General features: G+C 40.0%; 4 protein-coding genes across 8 annotated transcripts in view; all 4 read left to right on the top strand.

Annotated features, from left to right (window-relative positions):
• kif13a (kinesin family member 13A) overlaps positions 1 to 8,528 on the top strand; it is a 39,067-nt gene extending 30,539 nt beyond the window's left edge. For 2 of the 5 annotated variants that reach the window (XM_085422774.1, XM_085422773.1), the window contains exons 38-40: positions 1,188 to 1,352; positions 3,462 to 4,668; positions 6,835 to 8,527. In XM_085422774.1, the coding sequence (XP_085278900.1) occupies positions 1,188 to 1,352; positions 3,462 to 4,668; positions 6,835 to 6,968 (1,506 nt within the window). In that variant the 3' untranslated portion in view covers positions 6,969 to 8,527. Of the gene's footprint in view, positions 1 to 1,187; positions 1,353 to 3,461; positions 4,669 to 6,834 lie in introns of all 5 variants that reach the window. The other 3 variants (XM_085422775.1, XM_085422776.1, XM_085422777.1) reach the window with 3 other exon arrangements.
• Positions 8,529 to 10,783: 2,255 nt separating this feature from the next.
• On the top strand, positions 10,784 to 15,829 carry rbm24b (RNA binding motif protein 24b). Its single transcript, XM_085422779.1, has 4 exons — positions 10,784 to 11,115; positions 11,229 to 11,352; positions 11,543 to 11,597; positions 14,230 to 15,829. The coding sequence occupies exons 1-4, from the start codon at positions 10,948 to 10,950 to the stop codon at positions 14,588 to 14,590; spliced, it is 708 nt and encodes a 235-aa protein (XP_085278905.1). The 5' UTR covers positions 10,784 to 10,947; the 3' UTR covers positions 14,591 to 15,829.
• Positions 15,830 to 16,791: 962 nt separating this feature from the next.
• On the top strand, positions 16,792 to 20,556 carry grinab (glutamate receptor, ionotropic, N-methyl D-aspartate-associated protein 1b (glutamate binding)). The gene is made up of 7 exons (XM_085422778.1): positions 16,792 to 16,951; positions 17,520 to 17,873; positions 17,945 to 18,045; positions 18,259 to 18,459; positions 18,701 to 18,829; positions 18,926 to 19,069; positions 20,105 to 20,556. The coding sequence occupies exons 2-7, from the start codon at positions 17,576 to 17,578 to the stop codon at positions 20,255 to 20,257; spliced, it is 1,026 nt and encodes a 341-aa protein (XP_085278904.1). The 5' UTR covers positions 16,792 to 16,951; positions 17,520 to 17,575; the 3' UTR covers positions 20,258 to 20,556.
• A 144-nt stretch (positions 20,557 to 20,700) lies between these two features.
• LOC146658983 (speriolin-like protein) lies at positions 20,701 to 23,073 on the top strand. Its single transcript, XM_085422781.1, has 4 exons — positions 20,701 to 21,258; positions 22,133 to 22,351; positions 22,447 to 22,571; positions 22,692 to 23,073. The coding sequence occupies exons 1-4, from the start codon at positions 21,099 to 21,101 to the stop codon at positions 23,022 to 23,024; spliced, it is 837 nt and encodes a 278-aa protein (XP_085278907.1). The 5' UTR covers positions 20,701 to 21,098; the 3' UTR covers positions 23,025 to 23,073.
• Positions 23,074 to 23,663: the final 590 nt, after the last annotated feature.

Raw genomic sequence — 23,663 nt, 5'->3', positions numbered from 1 at the left:
GCAGAATGTGATGATTTGCAAATCTTATAAGACCATATTTTATTCACAATAGCAAAAAATAAAAACCATCAAGTATTTAAACTAAGAAATTCACCATTTTCAGAAAAAATAAGTTGGGATGGGTATCTCCTCTTTGCTTAGCTACAATAAGTAAATGGCTGGGAACCAGAGAGACCAATTGTTGGACTTCTGTGGAGAGGACTGTATATAACCTTCAGCGCTGATAGTCCCTTTAAAGGTACCAATCCCATAGGCGCTGATTCACCCCCATACCACGAGACACGCTGGCTTATGAACTCAGCACTGAAAACAAGTCAGCTGTTGCCGTTCCTTTTTAATCCAGAGGATGCAGAGTCCATGTTTTCCAAACATGGTCTATTTTAAGTGATCTTTGTCCCAGAGAGACAGCAGCGTTTCTGGACCATGTTCACATATGGCTTCTTTTTGCAAGATAGAGCTTTAACATCCATTTGTGGATGGCACAGGGAGCTGTGTTCCTCAGCCCATGCAGTGATTTCTGTGACATGCCTGTTTTTAAAGCAGTGCTGCCTTAGAGAGCATCCAATGCTGATTTTCAACCTTGTCTTTTTTGCATAGATTTTTCCAGATTCTCTGAATCCTTTGGTTGTATTGTGTACTGTAGATGAAGAAATGTTTAAAGTTGCTGCCTTTAAATTCAAAATGAGCTAATTTTTGTCATGCAATAGTAAAATCCCTCAGATTAAACATTTGACATGGGTTGGGTTTTTTTTTGTTCTACTATGAATAAAATATGAGTTTAATGAGATTTGTAAATCATTGGAATCTGTTTTTATTTTCATTTTTCAGTTCCAACTTTTTCAGAATTAGGTTTTTAACAATCAGCATAAAAGTTCTGAATGTATAAATGCAGGAGTACATAAATAGCAGTAGTCTGTTTAAAATGGTCTTATGCATGTATTAAGTGTGAGCAAGTGCTTAAGATTATACTTGTTCACGGGGCATGAGAAAACGAGTGCAAGAAACTACACAGGCTAACTGCTCACCAGTGTTCTCTAATAAAAAGTACTGTCCCTCGTCCTTAGTGCACTTCAAGCATTGTTTTTGTGAAATGTTAAACTGCATGGCACTAATGATATAACTGGCCTGCCCAGCTCCATGCATGCTGTGTGTGTGAAGTGTGTGCTGTTGTTCTGACCCATCTGCAGAGCATGCGCTCATGTGTGGACAGCCCTGCACTGCTCCCCCCTCCCTGCCCCTGGCGCCGACCCAGGGCAGGCAGCGAGGGCCACTGCAAGCCTTCCACCTCCACCTCCACCCCCACCTCCACTCCCACCAGCAGACAGCTCAGCCACACACTGCCACACACTGCTGTAAGTGTTACACTCTCCACTGAGGGTTACTCTAGGAGTTTTGCACAGACATAACACGTGCTGACGTAACAAGTAGTCGGTGTGCTGTAAGTATCGCACTCACAACTATACACTTGTCCTTTTGCTGGGCAGATAATCCGTGAACTGACAGCATTTACAACAAGAGTCATCTTCATTGGCTCAGTAATAACATAGCATTAGTCAGGAAAGCTAGTTAGAAATAATAGTATTTAGGTTGCTACTAACCTGGTAGAAAAAAAAGTGTTTATATCAGTTCAATACTTTGGTTAAAATATGTAATACTGTGATATTAATGGGGTAATACTTTTGATTATAATGCAATACATGCAACACATCTAATACATGCATAGAAAATATTAAGATTAATAGCATAGTAGCAGTTTAAATGCTACTATGAGCCCCAGATTACCATCAAAATCACAAGCTGAAATAAGTTATGACCAAATTTTAATACTTAGGTAGCTGAAAAAGCAGAGCTTCATGGGTTTTATGGGTTGGCACAAATATATGTTTTTGGAGAAAATATTATGATATAGTATAATTTCTAAACAGCCGCATTCAAATATTCAGTGAAATGCAAAAATATACTATTATACTGTACATTTTTTTGGCTTTGCCTGTGTAAACCAGGAAAATGGATTTAAAATCAAACAACCAAGAGAAAACCAAAATGCAGGCTTTAATTTAAATTAAAAATAAATTTTAACTAACCATTTAGGAATTACAGCCATTTTCATATACATCTATTTCCTCGAAATTAGTTTGTTAATTGACTGAAAAGTAGTTTCATGTTTAAAGGAGGGTAATTGTGTGATTTCAACACAAACTGAGCAGACATAATATCAGTTGTTGAAACTGGATTTTATAGCTTTTCATTGTCATCATCCCCAAAGAAACGTCAGTGTAATTCAGGGAGGTCATCATTAGGCTTACAAACTAAATAAATTTATCAGAGAGAAAAACTTTTGGAATGGCCAAATGATTACCATTGTTAAAAAAGATCTCAACAGGATCTAAATACCTGGGAGACCACGGAAGACAGCTAAAGTGCAAGACCACAGGATTATTGTTGTCAAAGTCTCTAATCAGGAGACACCTTCATAAATGTATATACAAAGGGTTTGCAAAACAGCAAAACACTAAAGAACCAGAAGGTCAGATCAGACATGTCTAACATCTAAAAGAGCCTGTGCAGATCTGAAAAATTCCTCTGGTCTGAAGAAACTACAATAAACTTTTACCAGAATGATGGGAGGGTGAAAGTATAAGATGCATCCTCAGTCATCCAATCCCAGTCTAGCTTGGATGAGTGACAAAACGTTTCTTCCCCTGAAGAAATGTCAAGATGAACAGACTTTATGGATCATAAGAAAGAGTTTCTTTAATGATGAAATCAGTCACCTGATCTCAACCAAACAAAGCATGCTTTACAATTAATAAATACAAAAAAGAAGGCAGAGAGACCCACAAACAAGCAGCAGCTGAGGTGGCTGCAGTAAAGACCTAGCAGCGCATTTCAAGGGAGAAAGCATTTCGTGATGTCCATGGGTTTCAAACCTCAATGACTGCAAAAGTATTCAAAAGAATCCTCATATTTAAAATGATGTTGGTTTGTCCGCTTAATTCTTATAATTTTAAAATTTAGAGGACTGTATATACAAATAACTGTAATTCCGACGTTTGTTAAACCTTTTGAATTAAAGCTGGAAGCAGGCACTTCAGTCATATATTAATTGTTTCATTTAAATGGCGGTCTACAGAAATACACAAATTATGTCTTTGCCCAACAAATCGTGGACCTAAGTGTAGAATGAGTGGTTTGATAGGTGTTTAACTTGATGGGTCACGTTAAAGGACATGCAGCATGTGAATGCAAATTTAAAGCAGCAAACACCAGTAAAGTTATCAAAGATCAAAGAAAAAAGTGTCACAATATTCATACATTATGCTCTGTTCCATCATTACATTCAACCATTTTCATTGTCTCCAGTCTCTTTCTGTAAATAGTCTTCACATAGGCTATACGTGCTGTAACTAACATCAGACCTGGTGTGTCTTTTGTCCCGCTGCTCTTCTTTTGATCGGCAGGACTCTGAAGACGAGGAGACGGATGTGCGCATGGCTCTAAGTCTAAATCGTGGCTCTCAGGACCAAAGCACCTTACAGCCTTACATCCCAGAGGACTTTGCAAACTTTGAGATCTACAACGCCACTCTGGAGAGCCAGGAGGGGTTTCGCTCTGACTTGAAGGGGAGCCGTTGTGGAGGTGGGAGCAGCGAGAGAGAGGTGTCGCGAAGCCCCACGAACAGCAGTTGCACTAGTGGTTACTTTTCACACAGTGCCTCCAATGCCACGCTGTCTGACATGCCTTTCAGTGCCAGTGAGAGCTCTGACCATATCAGCTGCACCTCCAGAGATTCCCATGACCCTCTTGGCTGCCCTGTTGGAAGAGGCGGCACCCGAACCAAAAGTGTTTCTGCGGGGAGTGATGCTCAGCCACGACCTCTTTCGGCAGATGGGGTTCAGGACCTGCTCATCCATTCAGCCTCCTCACCTATCAGTATTCCTAATTGCACTGATAAGCCACAGTCATTCCCTTCACCAAACAACTGTGTACTCAGTACCAGCCAGGAGTTTACTGACTTTAAAGGGGCTGATGACAGTGTTGGTGTAGCTGATTTGGAACATTTTACACAGGGATGGGGGGAGGAGGGGTTGGAGGTTTGTACAAACGAGCAGAAGAAAACAGTCGATGTAGAAACACGTGACACTGACAATCAGCTCACCTCTGATGTCTCTGGTATTCTTAAGACATCTCTTCCCGAAAAGACAATATGCAAATATCCTAATTATGAAAACGCCGTTAGTGTAGGTGTGTCCTGCCCTAACACAACAGTGTTTTGCACTTCAGTCAGAGCCCCAGTCTCCGCCTCTCCAGCCCAAATAAATCTTGCTGCATCGGTCCCACCTCCACAATCGCCATCTCTACTCACATCGTTACCTACAGCCACGTCTTCAGCTCCAGCTCTGCGAGCAGGAGGAGAACCTCCCATTCAGGAGCCAGCCCAAGGGGATCTGCCCCATGGAAGTCCCTGTCCCAGTCCAAATCCCAGCAGCGCCGAGCCCTCTGGAGACTCCAGTGGGGATGAGAGCACTCCTGTTGCTCAGCTTCCTGACTGGATGGCACCTGGTGAGCAGGTGTGGGTGGGGAAGAGGAGAGGAACGGTCCACTATGTGGGAGGGGTGGAGTTTGCCAAGGGGATCTGGATTGGTGTGAAGCTGGACATGGCAGTGGGTGAGTCCATTTAAAACTTCTGTTTGTAGACCCCCAAGAAAAGTAATTATTACAGGAAAGAATGATTCGTTTAAACAGTCTGAATGTTCCATATATCTGATGTCCTGTATTCCTTAGTCAAAAACTTAATGATTAATTTATACATGTTGTCTTTAAGGCTATGCAGTTATTAACAGCAATATAAATATAGTATTTATTAATCCCTTAAATACTGGTGTCAGTCACGGCTAACGCACATGTGGGGCTATGTGGTGAAACAAAATCGCTGTAACCCCCTGTTGACTGTCTATTAGAGGATTAGAAGAGCGACTTACAGGAGAGCGAGGTTTGCTTTTAGTGGTGGGATTGTTAATCCACTCTGACTGGTCCATTAGTGTCAGCAGGCTGTTGTTTCTAGGAAACAAAACAAGAAAACAAAAGCAAAAAAAAACCAAACACTTAAGGCCTGTGCACTCAGTGCCAAGCAGGAAAGATCTCAAAGGCTCTGTTAAAGGCTAATGGATAAACATAGTGGAGCATTTAGCAACTGGTATTTCTCTTTGGTCTGTTTTGGAGACAACAAACAGGTGAACACAAACTTCACATGAATGCTAATGATGATTTGGGTTTTCTGGCTGTACAAAACAGGAAACTGTCTGTGCATCCAGTTTATACGTTGTGCTTAAAAATGTATTGATTGGCTGAGATAAGTCAAAACTAACGAGTTAGTACATTAGATAGATACGTCAAAATTTTGAGATAATAACCTGAAAAGTTTGCCTTGAGGATGGCAAAAAATATTTCTTTTTAAATAGCAGAAACAAGCTTTCGTAGTTTTCCATATCAATCTCATAAGGGATCTCATACTTTTGAGGGGGTTTCTGTTGCCCCCAAGTGGTATACAAGAGGAAAAGCAGGGGGGGAAAAGGTGTCTTAGTTTTGATGTGTTGTAGTCATCACAGACTGACTCATAGTCTAGAAAATGAGTCAGACTGTGACAAACAGCAATAAACCTGTGACCCCAGGGCAGTTTCCACTTAATATACTGTACGTATCATATAACATGTGGGTTTTTTTCTGTGTGCTACCCTGTTACTAATAAAGCTGAAACACAGCGTGAATGTTAGTAAAACAGGACACAGAAATTAGTAAATCCCTATATTTAAAAGAAAAAAGCACAAATACATTCTATATTCTATAAAATTCTATAAAAATTGCACATTTTGCTTTTGATGCCAGTAAAAAAAAGCCAAAGTTTTGTGGGGGGTTTTTTTGTTGTTTTTTTTGCAAAGCAGGCAAATACTGTAGTAATACAAACTGTGTATAAATTACAGGGAACTAAACCTGACTGAGAGAGGAAGAAAAAAAATAAAAAGGAAGCTAAACAAACATCACATTCCAGTAAAGGCAACACAATACATACTTTTGAATCATATATCATCCCAGAAAATGCAGAGGCGATTAGGTAATGAAGAAATGGGTCCCAGGTCCGGTAGAATAAAAAGGGTTTATCCTTTAATGGTGCAGAAGAGCTTCAGATAGAAAGAGTAGGACACCTGTCAGTGATCCACTAGACCAAGATAGATTTCCAAGCACAGCGGAGCAGAACGTGCCAAAAGGTCTCTGTAGTGAAAATAGGCCATTACATTAAACTGTTGAACAATTGTGATCCAAACCTGCTGGACACAGTGCCAGCAGCAGACAGACGTGTAGAACGAAGCATTTAATACAAAGCTCAGGAACACATTTTTAAAAAGTCATGACATCAAAATGTGTTTTATGTCCATACTTGATATAAGATTTCAGCTGCTCAACAGTCCAGCCTTCATTTCACAATGTGTCAAATGCTCTGAGAGAGTAGCAGGTCTGGACTGCAGAGGTGCTACTTTGCACTTTTTTTTTATTAAGGATCCCTGCAGTTGCATGTGCAGATTCTTCTTCATCTTCTTCTTCTTTCGGATCCTAATCCACATATTTTTTTTTCCTGAAAGACCGCTTTCTGGAAATGTTTTGTTGGCATCAAGTTTAAAATGACTTTTTTTTTCTGAAAGGCTTAAAAAGTCTTTTTTATTCTGATTTTATTTACATTTTACTTGTTTTGTAAAACGTGTTTGTAAGAGAAGTCTACATTAAAAGTGATTAGAAGTGAGCCATAACTCCTCTAATAAGTTATGCCTCATCCTATAGGTAAGCACAATGGGACAGTCCAGGGCAGGGTGTACTTCCGCTGTCCCCCAGGCCACGGCGTGTTTGTGAAGCCATCTCGTCTCACCAGAGGACCACCCTCCATGGACACTGAACCGCAGACTCTGATCAGATAGGACCCAAAGAAGGACGCATTTTCCGGGGAGTTGCAGGGATCTGAGCGTGGTCCTCAGATCCTCTTCGGCCTCCCTTCGTATTATCTTTTTGACCACTCAATTCTCTGAGCTGAAGGAGTCTGTGCTGTCTCAAAGCATATCTTACCTGTGCATTTAATGAAGGTATATCCTAATTATTGTTCACTGACAACAACAAAAAAAATCACTATGCACATATCTTAGTTTTCTATATGGTGATATTTTTATAGAAAACTTTAATCTGGGAGTCTTTATACAATATTACCCACATACTTTTTGTTACATTGGTTCTGAACACTACCGTATTTTTGTAAGGCAATGCACTCCAGCCACCCCCCCCCCCCCCCCCCCCCAGCTCCCCCTAGGCTCATAATGGAGTAATCTGGGATATGAAGATTAAGAATGTACTACTGTTAATAAACATTGATATTTACATCAATATGAAATATCAGGGCTAACCAAAGAACTTCGGTTCCATATCTGCTGTTATGAGTTACATGTTATTTTTCTAATGTGCGTATGTGGACGTATTTGCTACAAATCGATGTGTCCAATTAAAGCTTAGTGCCATATCTCTAGGAGTAATGCCACATACCCTGAGCATAAGACGAATCTGCAAACCCGAGTTGCAGTTAGAAATGTTGCTGTTGACGTACTGTAACACTGTGGAGGAAATAATCCCCATCCATCCAGCACGAAACTGTTGGTGTTCGAATGCTTGCACTGGAAAGGATTCTTGGAGAGTTTGTTGACTGTCTTCCACGATGGACTGATGAAATATTTGCAACCGATGAACTGTGTGTCAACACTAGATGTACAAAGCAGCTAGGTTTTGTCTGAGGCTGGTTATACTGATGCCTTATTGCCCTGTTTCTATAAAAAGAGGCACATAAGTCCCAAAATACTCAGTAGTTATAACCATAGCTGTATGGATCAGAACCTGTATGTATATTTTGAAACCCACAAGTATTCAAAATGCCATCCTGCCTTGCTGACTGACTGATTGAATGCCTTTTTAGCGGATGTCCATCTCCATTTTACATGCTAACAGACTGATGAGTGATGCTACACCTTAAAAGGTACTCAATAACTCAGTTTTTCACATGGAGGATTGAATAAAGGGGCGATGGACAGCATCGGGTTAGAGAAAATTAGCTTAGGTATGAAGAAGAGTTTCCTACAAACGTGTGTTTTATCAAAGCAGTGAACTGTGGAACTGACTAGAAATAGGTAAATATTCAAGCTGTAATTGCAAGTAAAAGAAAGAAACCCAAGAACCTTACTTTAAAGAAGAGAACAAAGCTGCTCTCCCTAAAAAGGAGTTGTAAATAGAAATGTATTTGAACATACACTATTATAATGTACAGAATTGTATTTATAATGTATCTTGAATTGTTTAATTGGTACAAAATGTTCTAGAATAGAACATTTACAATCAGTGTATGTGTTGACTCTTCATTCTGCTCATGCATGCTAACCTAGTGTATTTACCTAACTAGTATATGCAAGTAAATTTGAAATTCAGGATTCAGATGCAGGAAAAAAGAAAAAACAAGAAGTTACTTTTAACCACTGCATTTATCTAATGTAGCGATACCTTCAGGCTGACAAACCTGTTTCCTGGATGTATATATATACATATATTAAAATGTAGTCTAATATTAACTTCTTTTTTTTTTCAATTAAAAAAAGTCTGGTGATAATGTAGGATTAGCCAGCAGTTTGTGTTTTTAGTTCCGTCCTATGCTGGGATGTAGTGCAGTTTTAATATTTGGAATAGGAAACAGCAACAGTATACAGCAATTTACGTCCTTGCAAAAAGAAAGTTTTCACAGGACTCTATGCAGTTCAGTGAAAATCTAAATGCACCCTATGATTCAGTAGCTCTTAGAACTACCTACATTGACTCTACATTACTTTGGTAATGAGAAGGAGTTCATGGCCAACTCAATGACTGCAAGATGCCCAAGTCCTGTGGCTGTAAACAAACCCAAATAACCATTCCTCCACCACCCTTGTTCACGGTGGGAATGATGTGTTTGCGCCAATAGTCTGTGACTGATTTTGACCAAACACAGCATTATTCAAAAGAACACACTAGCGTCCCGAAGTCTTGTTGTATCTTTAGTTACAACTTTGTAAACATAAGCTGTGCTGCCATGTTCTTTTTAGAGAGAAGATGCTTTCTCCTGGCAACCCTTCCGAATTCTTCTTCCTAATTTCTAATTTTACTGCCATGAATTTTAACATTTAACATCCTAACTGAGGCCTGTAGAGTCTGAGATGTAGCTCTTTGGTTTTTTGCAGTTTCCCAGAGTGTTGCATGGTCTGACCTTGGGGTGAATTTGCTCACTCTCTGGTTAAGACCGTGGCGTTGTGTCAACACACATCTGATTGTTCACACACACCTGTGAATGATCTGTTAATCAAGTTAATCAATTACCCTCTTAATTACTATGGAAGCAGTGAGGGTGTACTTTGTTTGAAAACTTTCTTTTTCATATAACTGCACTGTTTTGAGATCTAAATAAGAATGCTATGTCTAAGGTGTACAGGAGAAGATAGCATACGGGTAATGAATTTACAATAATCTCATGTTTTTAAAAAAAAAACTTTCAAATGATGTTATAATAGAACACATTTTACTTTAAGATGTGCAGCATGTGTGAAATATCGCCAGGGACAATATAAACATCCTGGAAACAGGAATAAGTACGTTGCCCCCTTAAAATGATGAAGCCCTTTAATAGTTTTAAATCTTTCCAGCCTGTCTGTAGCCAGTGGTGTCATGTTTGAGGTGCTTTTAACCTACAGTTATGGTAGTCTGTTTACATACACTCATCACAGGCATGAGTGTCATGGTAATTTGGGGCTTTTAAGGATTTGTTTAAACTGTTCTTTTTCCAGGGTGGAATGATTTTTACAGCATACATATTTAACTATTTTAAACTGGACGCACAAGTTTGAATTTATTTTTGATTCTCTCAAATCTGAAACTTCATGGGCCTTGGCAAAGTTAAAAGACAAAAGTTATTAAAAGATTTAAGTAAGCATATGTAATTATTTGAGTATATATATATATATATATATATATATATAATTTATTATTATTTTTTTTTTTTTACCCTGTGTGGATTAGAGAAAATCCAAAAGAAGTTCAAACTTGTGCACCCAATTCTTGTTTTCTTCATTAAAGATGTATGCTGTGCAATAACTCCACCCTGGAAAAAAAAAGTTCATGGAAGTTATTAAAAGCCCCAAATTACGACGGGTCATGCTCACTTCTAACCACAACTGTAAAGTAACTTCCCCAAATTGTTCCCCAAACAAACAAAAAACAAACTATTTTTAAAAGTGTCTATTATATCCGGATATTGATGATTGATTCTGTTTATTTCCAATAGGAGGAGGTGCTATAGGGAAAAAAAAACACAAAAAAACAGCTTATACTACAGTAAACTAAGACGATAGTAAAGAATACATTATTTGAGCAAGATTTTCAGCTTTTTTTTTTTTTGCACTTTCATTATGAACTTATTAAATTACACCCCAGCAAGTGCTGTGCACCCACGGACTGCACGAGTTTCCGGGGAGAACTGACATTCCCAACATGCTATTATTTCCCAGTCAACCCTAACTTATATATGAACATACATGGTCGAAGTAACTGAGTAACTTTATTCAGCTCTACGCTGCGTGCCCTTGTGACAGTTTCAGCAGTTGTGCGACAGTAGGGAGCCTGAACACGGTGTGGTGGTCTGGATCTGGGTGGAGTTAAGGATCCGTGTCACGCACACTGACAACTGGGAAGCACACACACAACAAACAGGTGTCTTCCTCCTCTTTCAGACGCACAGTCACACTTTCGGGGGGCCTCCTGTCCGCACACTGAACGCTCCTCTTTCCTTTATCTAACTTTTAAAACTCCCCGGAAATCATTTTGAAACACAGCTTTCACACAATGCACGCGGCACAGAAAGACACCACCTTCACCAAGATCTTTGTGGGAGGTCTTCCTTATCACACAACCGACTCAAGTCTGAGAAAATACTTCGAGGTGTTTGGAGAAATCGAAGAGGCCGTTGTTATCACTGACCGGCAGACGGGCAAATCCAGAGGTTATGGATTCGTAAGTAAATCTTGTAATTATATAACGATTCGGTCAGCTGAACAAGTCAAGTAGAATGCGCTGTTTCGCGTGCAGGAGTATAATCTCATGGAAAACGCGTTGTCCTAATTTAGGTGACCATGGCAGACCGGGCCTCTGCCGACCGAGCCTGCAAGGACCCCAACCCCATAATAGATGGAAGGAAAGCCAATGTGAACCTGGCGTATCTTGGGGCCAAACCCAGGGTCATTCAGCCAGGTGAGGGACTGGACCTCAGTTTTGTTTTTATTTTCTTTTACAATCGAATATAAAAAGAACTAAACTAAATTAAGCTAATTAAAGTTTATGGAAACAAATCTAAGAAAACTTGTAGGTATTTTTCTTCCTGGGTTATTTTTATTTTAAAGATTTTAAACAAATGTTTCACAATGGTCTGTATCAACTCCAGGCTTTGCATTTGGTGTGCCTCAGATCCATCCAGCATTCATCCAGAGACCTTACGGGTATGTGAAGCTACATTTTGTTTCTGTCACAAAAATCTGTCTCTATTAGAAATGCCCTTGACTATATTTTTTTCATTATTATTGTTTTAAACGTGTATTTATTATTGCCTCCATCTGTTTCACCCTGACTGATGACATGTGAGTGTACATGTGTGCCCCTCTGCTTGAGGTTGATTGTGAAGGAAGTGAGCGTTTGTCCCCAGCCACTGCAGGACTTGTCTTCATGTTGTCTATTTCTCTCTGATCTGACAGGGTCGGTAACGGTTAAAATAGCTGATGAAGTGACATGATGATTTGAGGAATAGCTGAGTCTGCATTGGGCAGAGCGCTAAAGTGTTACCTGTATACTCTGACATACACAAACGAACAGAAATGGTGACTAGATGCATGGAAATCTTCTCCTGTTGTTGTTTTCTTTGATGATTTTTTTTTTCAGTTTTCCATAGTACATAGATTGGTGTGTGCCTTGTTTTCAGTATGATGTGGCGTTCAGCTTAACTGTGTGCTTACTTCTACTTGCAGTGGGGGGTGTGGGGCGTTCAGAAGGGGATTTTTTCATACAGACTTTTCCAGTCATCATAGGGAGTTATAACTCTGCGATGGGGTGTTGATTCTTTTTCCCGTTTTAATGATTGTGCTTTAGCCTGTGTTTTTATTTATTTATTCCTGGTTTCTGGTTAACATGAAGTTCACTGTGTTTTGTTGTCAAAAGGGGTTGGGGTTGACGATCACTCAGTGTGTTAATTTCAAATTCAATCCCCGGCAACAAAACAAACACTGGCTTGCATGTGGGAGTTCATTTTCTGTTTCCTTACCCATGATGCTGTGTTTTGTTTTGTTTTTTTGTTTTTTTTATTGGGTTTTTTTTTTTTTTTCAATTAACCTACTGCTTTCATTTGTAGCTTACATCTACAGGTACATATACTGAACATTTTCTTTCTGATCAGTCACAAATATTCAGTGGGTTTTTTTTTGCCATCACTCAAGTGGTGTGTATGAGTGTGTTCGATTGCCTCCCTCTTTGCAGAAAGGCTGTGCTTTGGTGAAGTAAGTTATTTTTTTAACAAAAAGGTTTCAAATTAAAGCTGGATCACTCTGCTGAAATTTTAGCGTTATGAATTCATTATTTTAGCTGTGACACATGAGTTTAGGTGTGCTCATATAGTCCCTGCAATATAGGGTGAAGACAAGAGCTCTTAGCTCATCTCTTAGGCAGCAGCTGTTGGCTACAGTGATCCGCATGGCCTCTCAAATTCAGATGGAAAAAAGGGAGTCACTCAGCAGCGCTGTTAATAATGTATGGCAGAGACGGAGCCGCTCGGCTGCGGACGACAGGTGGGACGAGCCATGCGCCCATGAGGCGTTTTGGTTATGTGCTGGGGATTACCCATGTGCCCTGGTGATTTACAATGCACCTTTATTTAGCTCTCCACTTGCAGGACGACAAAACCTCCATGCCCTCCTTTCAGTAGTCACACTTAAAGTCAGCTGTGACCTTTACAGCATTTAAACACTTTGTAGTAAAACCAAGTTGCGTCACAAAGCGAGGATACCAGCGTGATGGCTTCTGTCTTGTCAAGTTGAAAGCTGTTAAAGTAATTAGATGGGTCACGCTCAAAAATAAGCATTGGGAGTTTTCTGGAATCGATGTGCCTCTATAAGACAAAAGAGTTAGCCTTTGTTTCGCCTCCCATTTTCACTTATCAGTGGGGACACCTTCAGTCTGATCGTAGTGAGGTGTAGGCAGTTGTTGAGGAGAGCTCTGCCATGTGTCACTGAAGGAGAAGATCAGCTTGTCCTTTTGCGATGACAAGAGGAGCAAAAATAGCATGCAGCCAGCCTCCCTTGTCACTCAAGTTGGCCGTGCGTGTGTATTTGCGCGGGGTGGTGGTATGTCTGGAAGGGTAGAAGAGGTGCACGTGTCAGTGGATAAATATACTTTACACCTGCTCCTCGGTGTATTTGGTTAGCGTGACTCTGACAGAAGTTTAAAGTGGAGGCAAGTTTACCCAGATACAAAGGTTGTATGTTTCCATCATCATCAAATGGAGATGTCCCTTTATTACACAGTCTTGTTTATTTCTTTTTCAAACAGCCATCTGCACAACATGATACAGCTAAGCACCTACTTTTGATAAGATGCTGTATGGTTACTTTAACAGCTACGTGCAAAACAGTCATTTTTTTCTTTTTCTTTTGCGTTTAAGGACCTATTAACATGTGTGGGCATGCTTGTATGTGTGGTGTTGGTGTTGCAGTATGTGGGCAGAACCATGTCCATTTCTCGAACTGATATGTTGTGTTTTTGCGATAAGCTCGCATTTTGTCAAATATGGTTTTCAGTGAAGCGTTGGGGTGCAGAGCTTGGCTATGTCTTCTTTTAATGCCTCACTGTGTTTCAGATTCGGGTGCTTTTTGAAATTTAAAGCTACGCTTGTGTTTCTTTGTGGTTTTTGCTGCTTTTTAACGTTTCATTTCTAGGTAGGGTTTTTATTTTTTCCGTTAATGAATGGATTTGCTGTGTTCTGAGGACTGGACTGACATATTTGGCACCTGCTTTTCAGTTTTCCAGCGTTGGAAAGATGACTGACTGTGGCTCTGTTCTGACCCTGTGCATCTTTGTGTCCTACAGGATCCCAGCTCATTATGTCTTCCCTCAAGCCTTTGTCCAACCCAGCGTGGTGATCCCTCATGTACAACCGTCTGCGGCTACAGCAACAGCTGCCGCTGCCACTTCCCCATACCTTGACTATACTGGAGCAGCTTATGCCCAGTACTCTGCAGCTGCTGCGACTGCTGCTGCTGCAGCTGCTGCCTATGAGCAGTATCCGTACGCAGCTTCACCAGCACCGACGAGCTACATGACTACAGCGGGGTATGGGTACGCTGTCCAGCAGCCGCTTGCCACCGCTGCCACCCCAGGAGCAGCAGCAGCTGCTGCGGCCTTCAGTCAGTATCAGCCTCAGCAGCTCCAGACAGATCGCATGCAGTAAAACCTTTAAGACTACCTTACAGAAAGAAAAGAAGGGGAGGTGAGCTCTTTCCACGAAGAGGGTGAAGGGAGGAGATGCAGACAGATTGAGGCTGATTTAAAAAGAAAAGAAAGGTTGTCACTTCCAGGTTTTAACTAAGCAGAACCTCTACCAAAGAGCGAGAAGACAATGTTGAGACAAGTGAGGAATGTATATTTTATTCAAGTGAGATCAGTATTGGATATAAATGAATATTTAATATTTATTCAGCAGTAAAAAATTTGTCAGGTTAACTGAAGTTGACTCACTGGACATCAAGACAGCTGTTGCTGAGTTTTGTATATATGTTGCAGGGGTAAGTCCAAAGTGCATTCATGTCTTATGATCAGATTTCTTCCACGCTAATTTAAAAATCAGCGATAACACCTGGCGACAGTATGTTACACCTTCATGCAGTTCTCAGTATTGAAATAGTTTCGGACCATTTTTTTTCTTTTTGTTTCACAAAGCTATCCAGGCACTGATGGAAACGTCAGTGTTTATTAAGACTTTTTATATATATATATACACATATATATTATTGTTTGGAGTGAGGTAGATTAGAGACCCTTGGGAAAAGAAATCCCTTTTAAAAAGTATTTTTTTCTGCGGTACATAAGGCAAAATGCTCTGGTGACAGCTGAAGCTGGTAAAAGCACTCGCGCGTCTTCCCTTTTAATCACTCAAGTATGTTCAGCTAAAGGGAAGAAACGCTGTTGAATGTGAATCTTTCATTTTCATAAAATGTTTCATCGTGTGTTTAAATTATGCTATTTATGTATTTATTATGGAGCCTTACAGCAATAAACCCTTTGTTTTCATATGTTAGTATAAAAGTCTACTGTGGAACATGTCCATGTGTGCTGCTGCATTTCTCATGATCAAGAGCATATGATGGATGTGAACGCTAGGCTTTGCAAAGCTGTCGTCTGTATAAAGAACAAATGATGAGTGGAAAGGTAGCAGTAACTTTAAAGTGTTTCTTTTTTTTCTATACTGTTCTGTTGTTTTTATGTTGTCTAATAGATTAATAGCTCTTTAATGTCACTTTTGATACTTGACTAATTTGATAACTGAGAGGCTGTTTTTAAAATTGATCACATTTTATGTCTTTTGACATTAAAGGTTTTCTGATGCAAGAGCAACAGCTGTTGACCTTGTAATGCATGACTCAACTATACAGATATTTTATTTGGGAAATAAATCAAAATTTACCTTCAACTGTTTCTGTGTTCTTGTTTAATTGTTTGGCAGTATGAAAGAAGATTCTCCAGGTTTCTAAAAGGACGTTTAAAGCTGTTCTTTGGATGTTGGCTGCCTTTTGCTCTGTTCTCCATCAAGATGACTGTGTTTTAGGGATAGCTGTAAACACTCGCTGTTATCTCTCTCTCCTGACCTCTTCCATTCATACCGATGATGATTTGAACCCAAAACCTTCACCTTTGGATTCATCACTCCATAAAATGTGTCCTCACTCATGTTCAGGGCTGACAATCCTTAAGAATGGCGTCTTGACAGCCACCTTCCTCTGAGACCATTTTTGATGAGGCTTCAGTGAACAGCAGATGGAACCGCTTATAGGTCAGGTTCTGTGTCAGGTCTAATAAACGATTTTTCTCTAATATCTCTCGGTTTTTCTTACCAAAGCTGCTGCCTCCTGACACCTGCTGGTTAATGTGAGTATTGCACACCATTGAGTCGTGACACCTTGAGCTCTGTGGTTATGTTTTCCCACGAACGCCTGTCTCACATCGAGCACATTACTTTCAATTTTACTCACACGTTGGGCGGAGCTGAAGGCCAGCTGCACTGCCAGGCCTGACGCATTCAAGCCATATCAAAATTACTTAAGGAGGTTCTTTGATTTGTTTTTAATTTTAAGATTTGCTAAAGCATTTATGCACACACTATACGTTGAATACCAATGACATAGGGGGCGAAATCTTCTCTTACAAAAATGCTGGTTAATCACGTGAAAGTTAAGCGAACATGACCTGACGTCGGTCAAAGTAACTCATTTAAAATAAATTTAAACATGGCTTAGTTGATATCGAGTTTTGGTGTTTATGTGACGTATTTTAAAAAAAAAATAGCCAGTGTCCTATCAGAAAACTTTCTATCTTTACGGAAAGAAAAAGCTCGCAAATCATTGCGGTGAGAACATCGGTATCACCTGTCCCATTTCTCCCATGTTTCGTGAACGCATTCCGTCTGTCGAGCGCGTTAAGAGGAAGTCGTTCTTTAGCAATCACAGTGCCTTAAAATTCAAAAAACCTGCAAAACGACACCCACAAATGATTCAAAGGGAAGCCATTTGGAACTGAAACGTTTCTTCCCAGCACTGTGAGTAGCATTTAGAGACTTCAGCTATCATAACTGTTGATCTCTGCTTCCTTTCGCCTGCCTTTTTTTTTTTTTTTTAGAAAAACATGTCTATATTATGTTAATCAATTTAACAGAAAAAAAACTCACATGCTAATTCGTTCTTTGTCAGAAATATGACATGTATTCCCATGTCTTATTTTAATTCAGAGGGCAGAATACGTGAGCTAAAGGGTGGTTTCGTGGATGAAAGTCAGATTTGTGGCCTATTTCTTTTATCCTGTAAACCTCGCGATTCTCGGGATGTTTCAAACGGTGCCGATTCTTTTCTTTTTTTTTTTCGACCCTGGTGTCAAGTGAGCTCCACATGTGGACTCGTGCTAGCGGCAGAAGCACTGACAATATGTACAGTGGTTACAAAACGCTTGTTTTAATTGAGATATCGGTGTTTGTGGGAAAACAATAGGTACCGGAAGTAACCGCTTCCACGTGACTTCTGTATCGCTGCGTGTGTATGTGTATACTCGCTGCCAACATTATCTGTCAAGTAGCATATTTGTTGTTCTTCTTTGTATTTTATGCTTTTCAGAGGTTATCTCGTATCCCTGCGCACCGGACGGTATCTGCTCCTGATCTAAGGCGGAGATGACTACCGAGAAGACTGAATACACTCCCGTGGTGGTGGGAGCATCTCAGCCACCTCTCCCCGGGCAGCCAGCATTTCCCGTTGCCTTTGGCACGAACGTGCCGGGTCCAAGTACGCTCGAGGGCCACGTACCTGGTGCTGGTGTCCATCCCTTCCCTCCACCGACTGCGTTTGCACCCGGTGTCCCGGGAGATTTCGGAATGGCCGTGAACCCCAACCAAGGACAGTCAGGATTCGCCAACCCATCATATCCTGCATATCCTCCACCAGCATATGGCTTTAATGAAAATATCGCAGGTGGGTGTTTGAAACACTGCCACTTTTTTTTTTCTTTTAACTTTGTTCTCAGTTTGTCATTGCCATTGCAGGAGAAGTTTTCCATAATGAGGATCCACCAGCTTTTCATGAGAATCAAGAGTTTGATTTTGGATTGGATAACAAGACCATACGACGAGCGTTTATACGAAAGGTAAGAAGATGCTTCGGTTATTTTGAGCCATATATATTTGTAATATTTTCATCAAGTATCTTTGAAATAATCAGCAGGGTTATGTTACTTAAAGCTGAAACAAATGACTAAAACTAATATTTCCTACTTGGTAGGGTCAAACAGATACTTCAGTACAAACAAGATATTTACCTTGTTTATTATTTACAAATGTGTGTTCACTTTTCCCTACAGGTATTCTTGGTGTTAACCGCTCAGCTCATGGTGACATTCGCATTCGTGGCTGTTTTCACCTTTGTGGAACAGGTCAAGGTGTTTGTAGCGGCGAACATGTGGACATATTTGGTGTCCTACATTGTGTTCTTTGTGTCCATTTGCGTGATCAGCTGCTGTGGAAATGTTCGTCGTAGACACCCTTGGAACCTGGTTGCACTGGTAAGCCAGGGGGTGTTTTCGTCACTGTGTAGATTTTGGGGAAGGAAATCCTACTTGCACTTATGTAACTCCTTCTTTCAAAAACTGAGTTGGTTAATTTATAAGAAGTCGAGGGGTCGGGCAGCTTTTGTCCTAAAGTGTTGACATTTTGTACTTGAGGTTTACAGTAAAAAGTTGTGTAACTGTAAAATCATCTGTGATTTATCTGCCCGCTGATGTACTGTGCTTGTCTTCTTTACAGTCCATTTTGACTCTAAGTATGTCCTACATGGTGGGAATGATCGCCAGCTTCCATGAAACCGATTCGGTGATCATGGCTGTGGGCATCACAGCAATTGTGTGCTTCACGGTGGTCATCTTCTCTCTGCAGGTTTGTACCTGTAGATCTCTGCCTCTGGTCTACATGTCGAGTGCGTTAATCATTCTTCAATATGTAAATAATCATAGGTTTTTCTTCTTCCAACAGACCAAGTATGACTTTACTTCCTGTTACGGGGTACTTTTCGTCTGTTTAATTGTCTTGATTGTCTTTGGCTTCCTCTGCATCTTCATCCGTGACAAAATCCTGCATATTGTCTATGCTGGACTGGGAGCATTACTCTTCACCTGTGTAAGTCCTTAAACAAACTTGTCACTACTGCTAGGTCGGATTTGTGCGAAATTTTGTGTTGGTGCTTTTATTTTGTGATGCTGTAACCTAATCTAAATTGGTCACACATCAAAACAACAGTAATCAGCTGACATTTGTTTAGGGTCTTTCTTTAGAGTTCAGGGTTTATTCGTGTACCTTGTGGCTGGATTTCATACAGATGCTTTTCACAGAAGTCTGGTCAGTGGTTATAAGAAGGAGCAGACAGTCACAGAAAATAAGGAAGAAAGAAATGAACAAGACAGACTTTAAGAAACACCTGTCTTCAACCCAGACTTGCCACAGCACCCCAGGCAGCATTAAAGATGTAAACATTCGGTGTGACAGCAGTGTTTGTTTTCAGAAACATTACCATCACAGAACAGCTTTTTAATAATTAAAGGACTACACTCACCAGACACTGTTAGCTGTACCAGGCTAGATCCCGTTTTGCTCTCAGAACTCTAATTCTACATGGCAGGATGGATCCATGCTTTTTTATAATTTACACCAAATTCTGACCTTGCACCCGGTGTGGTCTTCTGCTGCTGTAGCCTATCTGCCAAGGTTCCACCCATTCTGGTGCTCATTTTAGCTGTAGCTACATATTCCTGCCTTGTTATTGGCTAATTAGATATTTGCTTTAACAAGCAGTTAAACCAGTATACCCAGTGAAGTGACTGGTGAGTGTACATTTAAACGAATGGCATGTTGAGTCTGGTCGGAAAGGGAATAAAGTGAAAGTGAATAACAGAGTGGTGGTTTTGCAGAGACACATTATTGAAGCTTTAAAGGTTATTTGAATGTTCATCTGGACAAGCAAAATGAAACCAACCTATCTCCGTAGCTTGATAGTGGCGCTAACTGTAATTTGGATAATGGAAACTGGAACTAATGTTGCACCACACATGAACAGAAGTCAGATCTTTATATATAAATTTTACTTTTTTTTTCTTCTTTTTTTTCCTGTTATTTATTGGTGAAAATCTTTGACTGTATTAAATTTGTGTGTTGCAGTTCTTGGCTGTGGACACTCAGATGCTTCTTGGCAACAAGGAACTGGCCCTGAGTCCCGAGGAATACGTCTTTGCTGCTCTAAACCTGTACACAGACATCATCAACATCTTCCTCTACATTCTCGCCATCATTGGCAGAGCCAGAGGAGGCTGAGCAAAGGGAGCGACAATCAAAACTGTTTTCTGTTCAAACACAGAAGCGAATTCTGATAATGTTGATTTTTGCTTTGCTTTGTAGTGTGTATTCGTTACATAGTTGAAGATTGCTTTTGCTTCACCCAGTAAATGTAGTTTTTGTATGATGCTATGTAGTGTAAGTAGGACCACATAGCCTCCAGCTTAGAGATTGCTACAGTTTTCTGCAGTATATGTACAAAACTTGTATTTTGGTTTAGAAAATTGTATCCTATGCCAAACAAAACCATTAAAAAGGACAAAGGTTTGCCAAAATGATCCCAAGGTTTTTTCTTTTTGTTTTGGTGGGTTTTTTTTGTTTGTTTTTTTTTACCAGGAGGAGTTTTAATTAGCCAGAAGAGTGCTTTGTTGATATCTAGTCTCATTAGCATGTGGACTTTGGGATTGTTTTGTCAAATTTTTGTTTGCTGGGATCAAAAGTGAATCTTTAATGCTTAACCTAAAAAAACCCAGCAGAAATAAGGGCTAAAATGTGCAGTAGATGAAACCGTAACTGCAGCCAAACCTAAATATAAATGTATGCGACTCCATGACAGCTAGGCAAGATTAATCCAATGATGAAACCTTTTAAAAAGTGATGAATTAATGGTCATTCCTTCATGTATCGAGGAAACTTAAAATCTTGATGCGCTCTCTCTTTCTCTCTCTCTCTCTCTTTCTCTCTCTCTCTTTCTCTGTTTTCATTGAACTAAAAGAATCCTGTCAAAGTCAACTGCTGCCAGAGTTCTGTTGTCATTTGAATTGATACAGTTTTGTTTTGGGGGCAGTTTGCGGCTTAGCTGTGAAACTGAGACCCTCCAATGAATCTGGAGCAAACTGCTGTGGCCTTGCGGTTAAAAAATGACCAGCTCAGGCAGGACAATGATCAGCTGAAGTCGATATTAAGTGTGGTCAAAGAAAACATAGACCTCAGAGCTAGGATGGAGAGCTTCAACAAAGACACTCTGGAGGAATTAACAGGTATTGTGGTTTTCTTTGCCACCAGGTGGTGGCATCAGTGTTGACTTCTGACTGGCTTTGCTTAGAAATCTATATTTTTTACTTCTTTAAACAAGTAATGTTATGTCTACGTGATGTATAGTAAAGTGTAAGCATTTATAAATATATTTTTTCTGTATTTTATTAATCGTCCTTAATATGTAGATCCAGCATTTTAAAAAACAACACTTCGTAGTAGAATAAATGGACCCAGGCTATTTTAAAGAAAAATAGCCTGGGTCCAATCACTTTGTCCTCAATCTCTCTGTATTAATGACTAATAAATATTATTTTCAGTGTACATTAAAGTATTTTCAAGTTAATTGTTTGAATGGCATTGCCCCGTTCTTTGAAGCGTACAAAGGCTAGCGAGGGCAACAATAGATCCTTGGTAAATGCATGTGCAGCATAATGACAATTGCTTTTATTTAATTTAATTTATAGAGGCGTATTTGTTATCCTGCATATTACGAGCAACATGCTTTTCAGGCATCTGTGGTTAAAAAAAGAGTGGTTCAAATACAGTACGATAATATAAAGTACTAGAGAGATAAAAGGGGTAATTTAAGTCAAATTGGGTTATAAAATGGGACATTTTGGGGGGAATGTCATTACAGACACACACTCTCTAATCCTTCGGTTAATCCATACTTTAAAATCAGGTCTATGCCATGGGGTCAACCAGCTCAGAAGGACTGAAACAAGTGTGATGGGGTTACGCCTCCACTCTGGAGTTACAATCAAAGAAAAGCTTTTGCAATAATCACTGGTTTATTAGACAACTTTCACTGTGCACATACCTCTGATTTTCTGCTTGTTATTAATGACGAATAACAAGGCCGTTGTTTTTTATCAGTTTGCTCCATCTCAGGAACAGAACCATTAACTCAGTGGCAGCGCACCTTTGATGAGAAACAATTCAGAAAAGACTTGCAACAAACCAAACCCAAATGGGAACATCGATCTTCGTCTCCCATCGACTTCAAGTCTTTCATCCAAAGCTCTCTGCACACAGACGCAGATGAGACAGCTGAGCGTCACAGCCGCAGAACTGATGTTCTTCTTGACAGCAAGGGTGATTGTTACTTCAAATGTAGAAAATGTTTGAGCTGTAATTGCACTGTTGACACTCTAAGAAAGGAATAATTCATTTTTATTATCGATCTTCAGCCCCAAACAGGCTTCTTGGAGAGATTTGCTATCAGCTGGATAGGAGAATTCTCTCCTACATCTTCCAGGGTCACACGAGGCTCTACGGTTTCATAATGGCCAATATACCAAACAAGATCATAGAGGTAAGAATTATCACAATGATATAATGAGGAGCTCAATTTAATTAGTACAAATGTGTCTGTTGAGGAGTTTCCTGTTTAATATGGCAGTGCTCATATTCACCTTTTATTTACTCATTACAGGTTAGCACACATCCACTGACAGGGAAGGTGGACCAAGGCTATCAGCTTCATCTCACTCAGAGGCATGCAGAGCTCGTGGAAAGGCTGAGCCAGCGTGGGTATAAAGAAGCACTTCACCCTCCTTTTACTGAGTTCATTGTGAACACCTACGGGATCCTAACGGAAAGGCCAAGTGAACACAGCACACAGGAAATGGACTACAATAATCCAGACTTCCTGAAGAAGGTGATAATGACCACTGCACCTAGAAAGCTTCACAAGGACCTGCTGGTTGTGCTCACTTGCCTCTGCATGATGGCAGAAATGGACAGAAAGCCACTTCTTTTTTGGTAGCTCCAGATCCAAATTTGGCTTTGCACCATCCTGAAGCTGGAATAAATGATTCGACATAGCAAATAATGTGTGTCTATGATTTTGTGCTTAATGAAAAATGTCTGCCATTTGATAGAGAAACCCAAAAATGAAACTCACAATTGCACATGTGTTTAGTCATTTCAACAACACCAATCAGCCAGCTTTATTTAACCAGAAAAACAATGAAGTATCCAGGGGGTTTAAAACTGTCACACACAAATAAGAAGCACAGCTTGATGACAGATGTCTTAACAGTAATTTGATTTCAGCCAATATTCAGTGCAGTGTGGACTGCTATGGTATCCCCAACATTGGGGATCATGAGATACAGCATCAGGAAGTTTTCGTGGACCTAACTTTAAAGAGGTGATACTACAAAATGGCCGATATAGGTCTAATGCAATCTGGAGTTCTGTTTCCTCGCTTTGTTTCACATGTGAAGTAATCTGTTATTCTACAGTACTTTCTAAAATCTCAAGGCACCCCTCATTTTTGCTTGCAGTGACGTTCTTGTCATTTTTAAATAGTCCTGAAAAATAACTTTTCGGGATTTCTGAGGATCTATCAAAGTTTTTCTTTGCACATTGGCTGCTTCCTCAGCCTGATTAAGTCAGACGA

The sequence above is a fragment of the Rhamphochromis longiceps genome, linkage group LG11 (genome assembly GCF_057381845.1).
Source record: "Rhamphochromis longiceps isolate RC_006_pf linkage group LG11, R_longiceps_female_GT1.1, whole genome shotgun sequence".
Taxonomy (NCBI): Eukaryota; Metazoa; Chordata; class Actinopteri; order Cichliformes; family Cichlidae; genus Rhamphochromis; species Rhamphochromis longiceps.
This window is presented reverse-complemented; position numbering and strand designations above follow the sequence as displayed.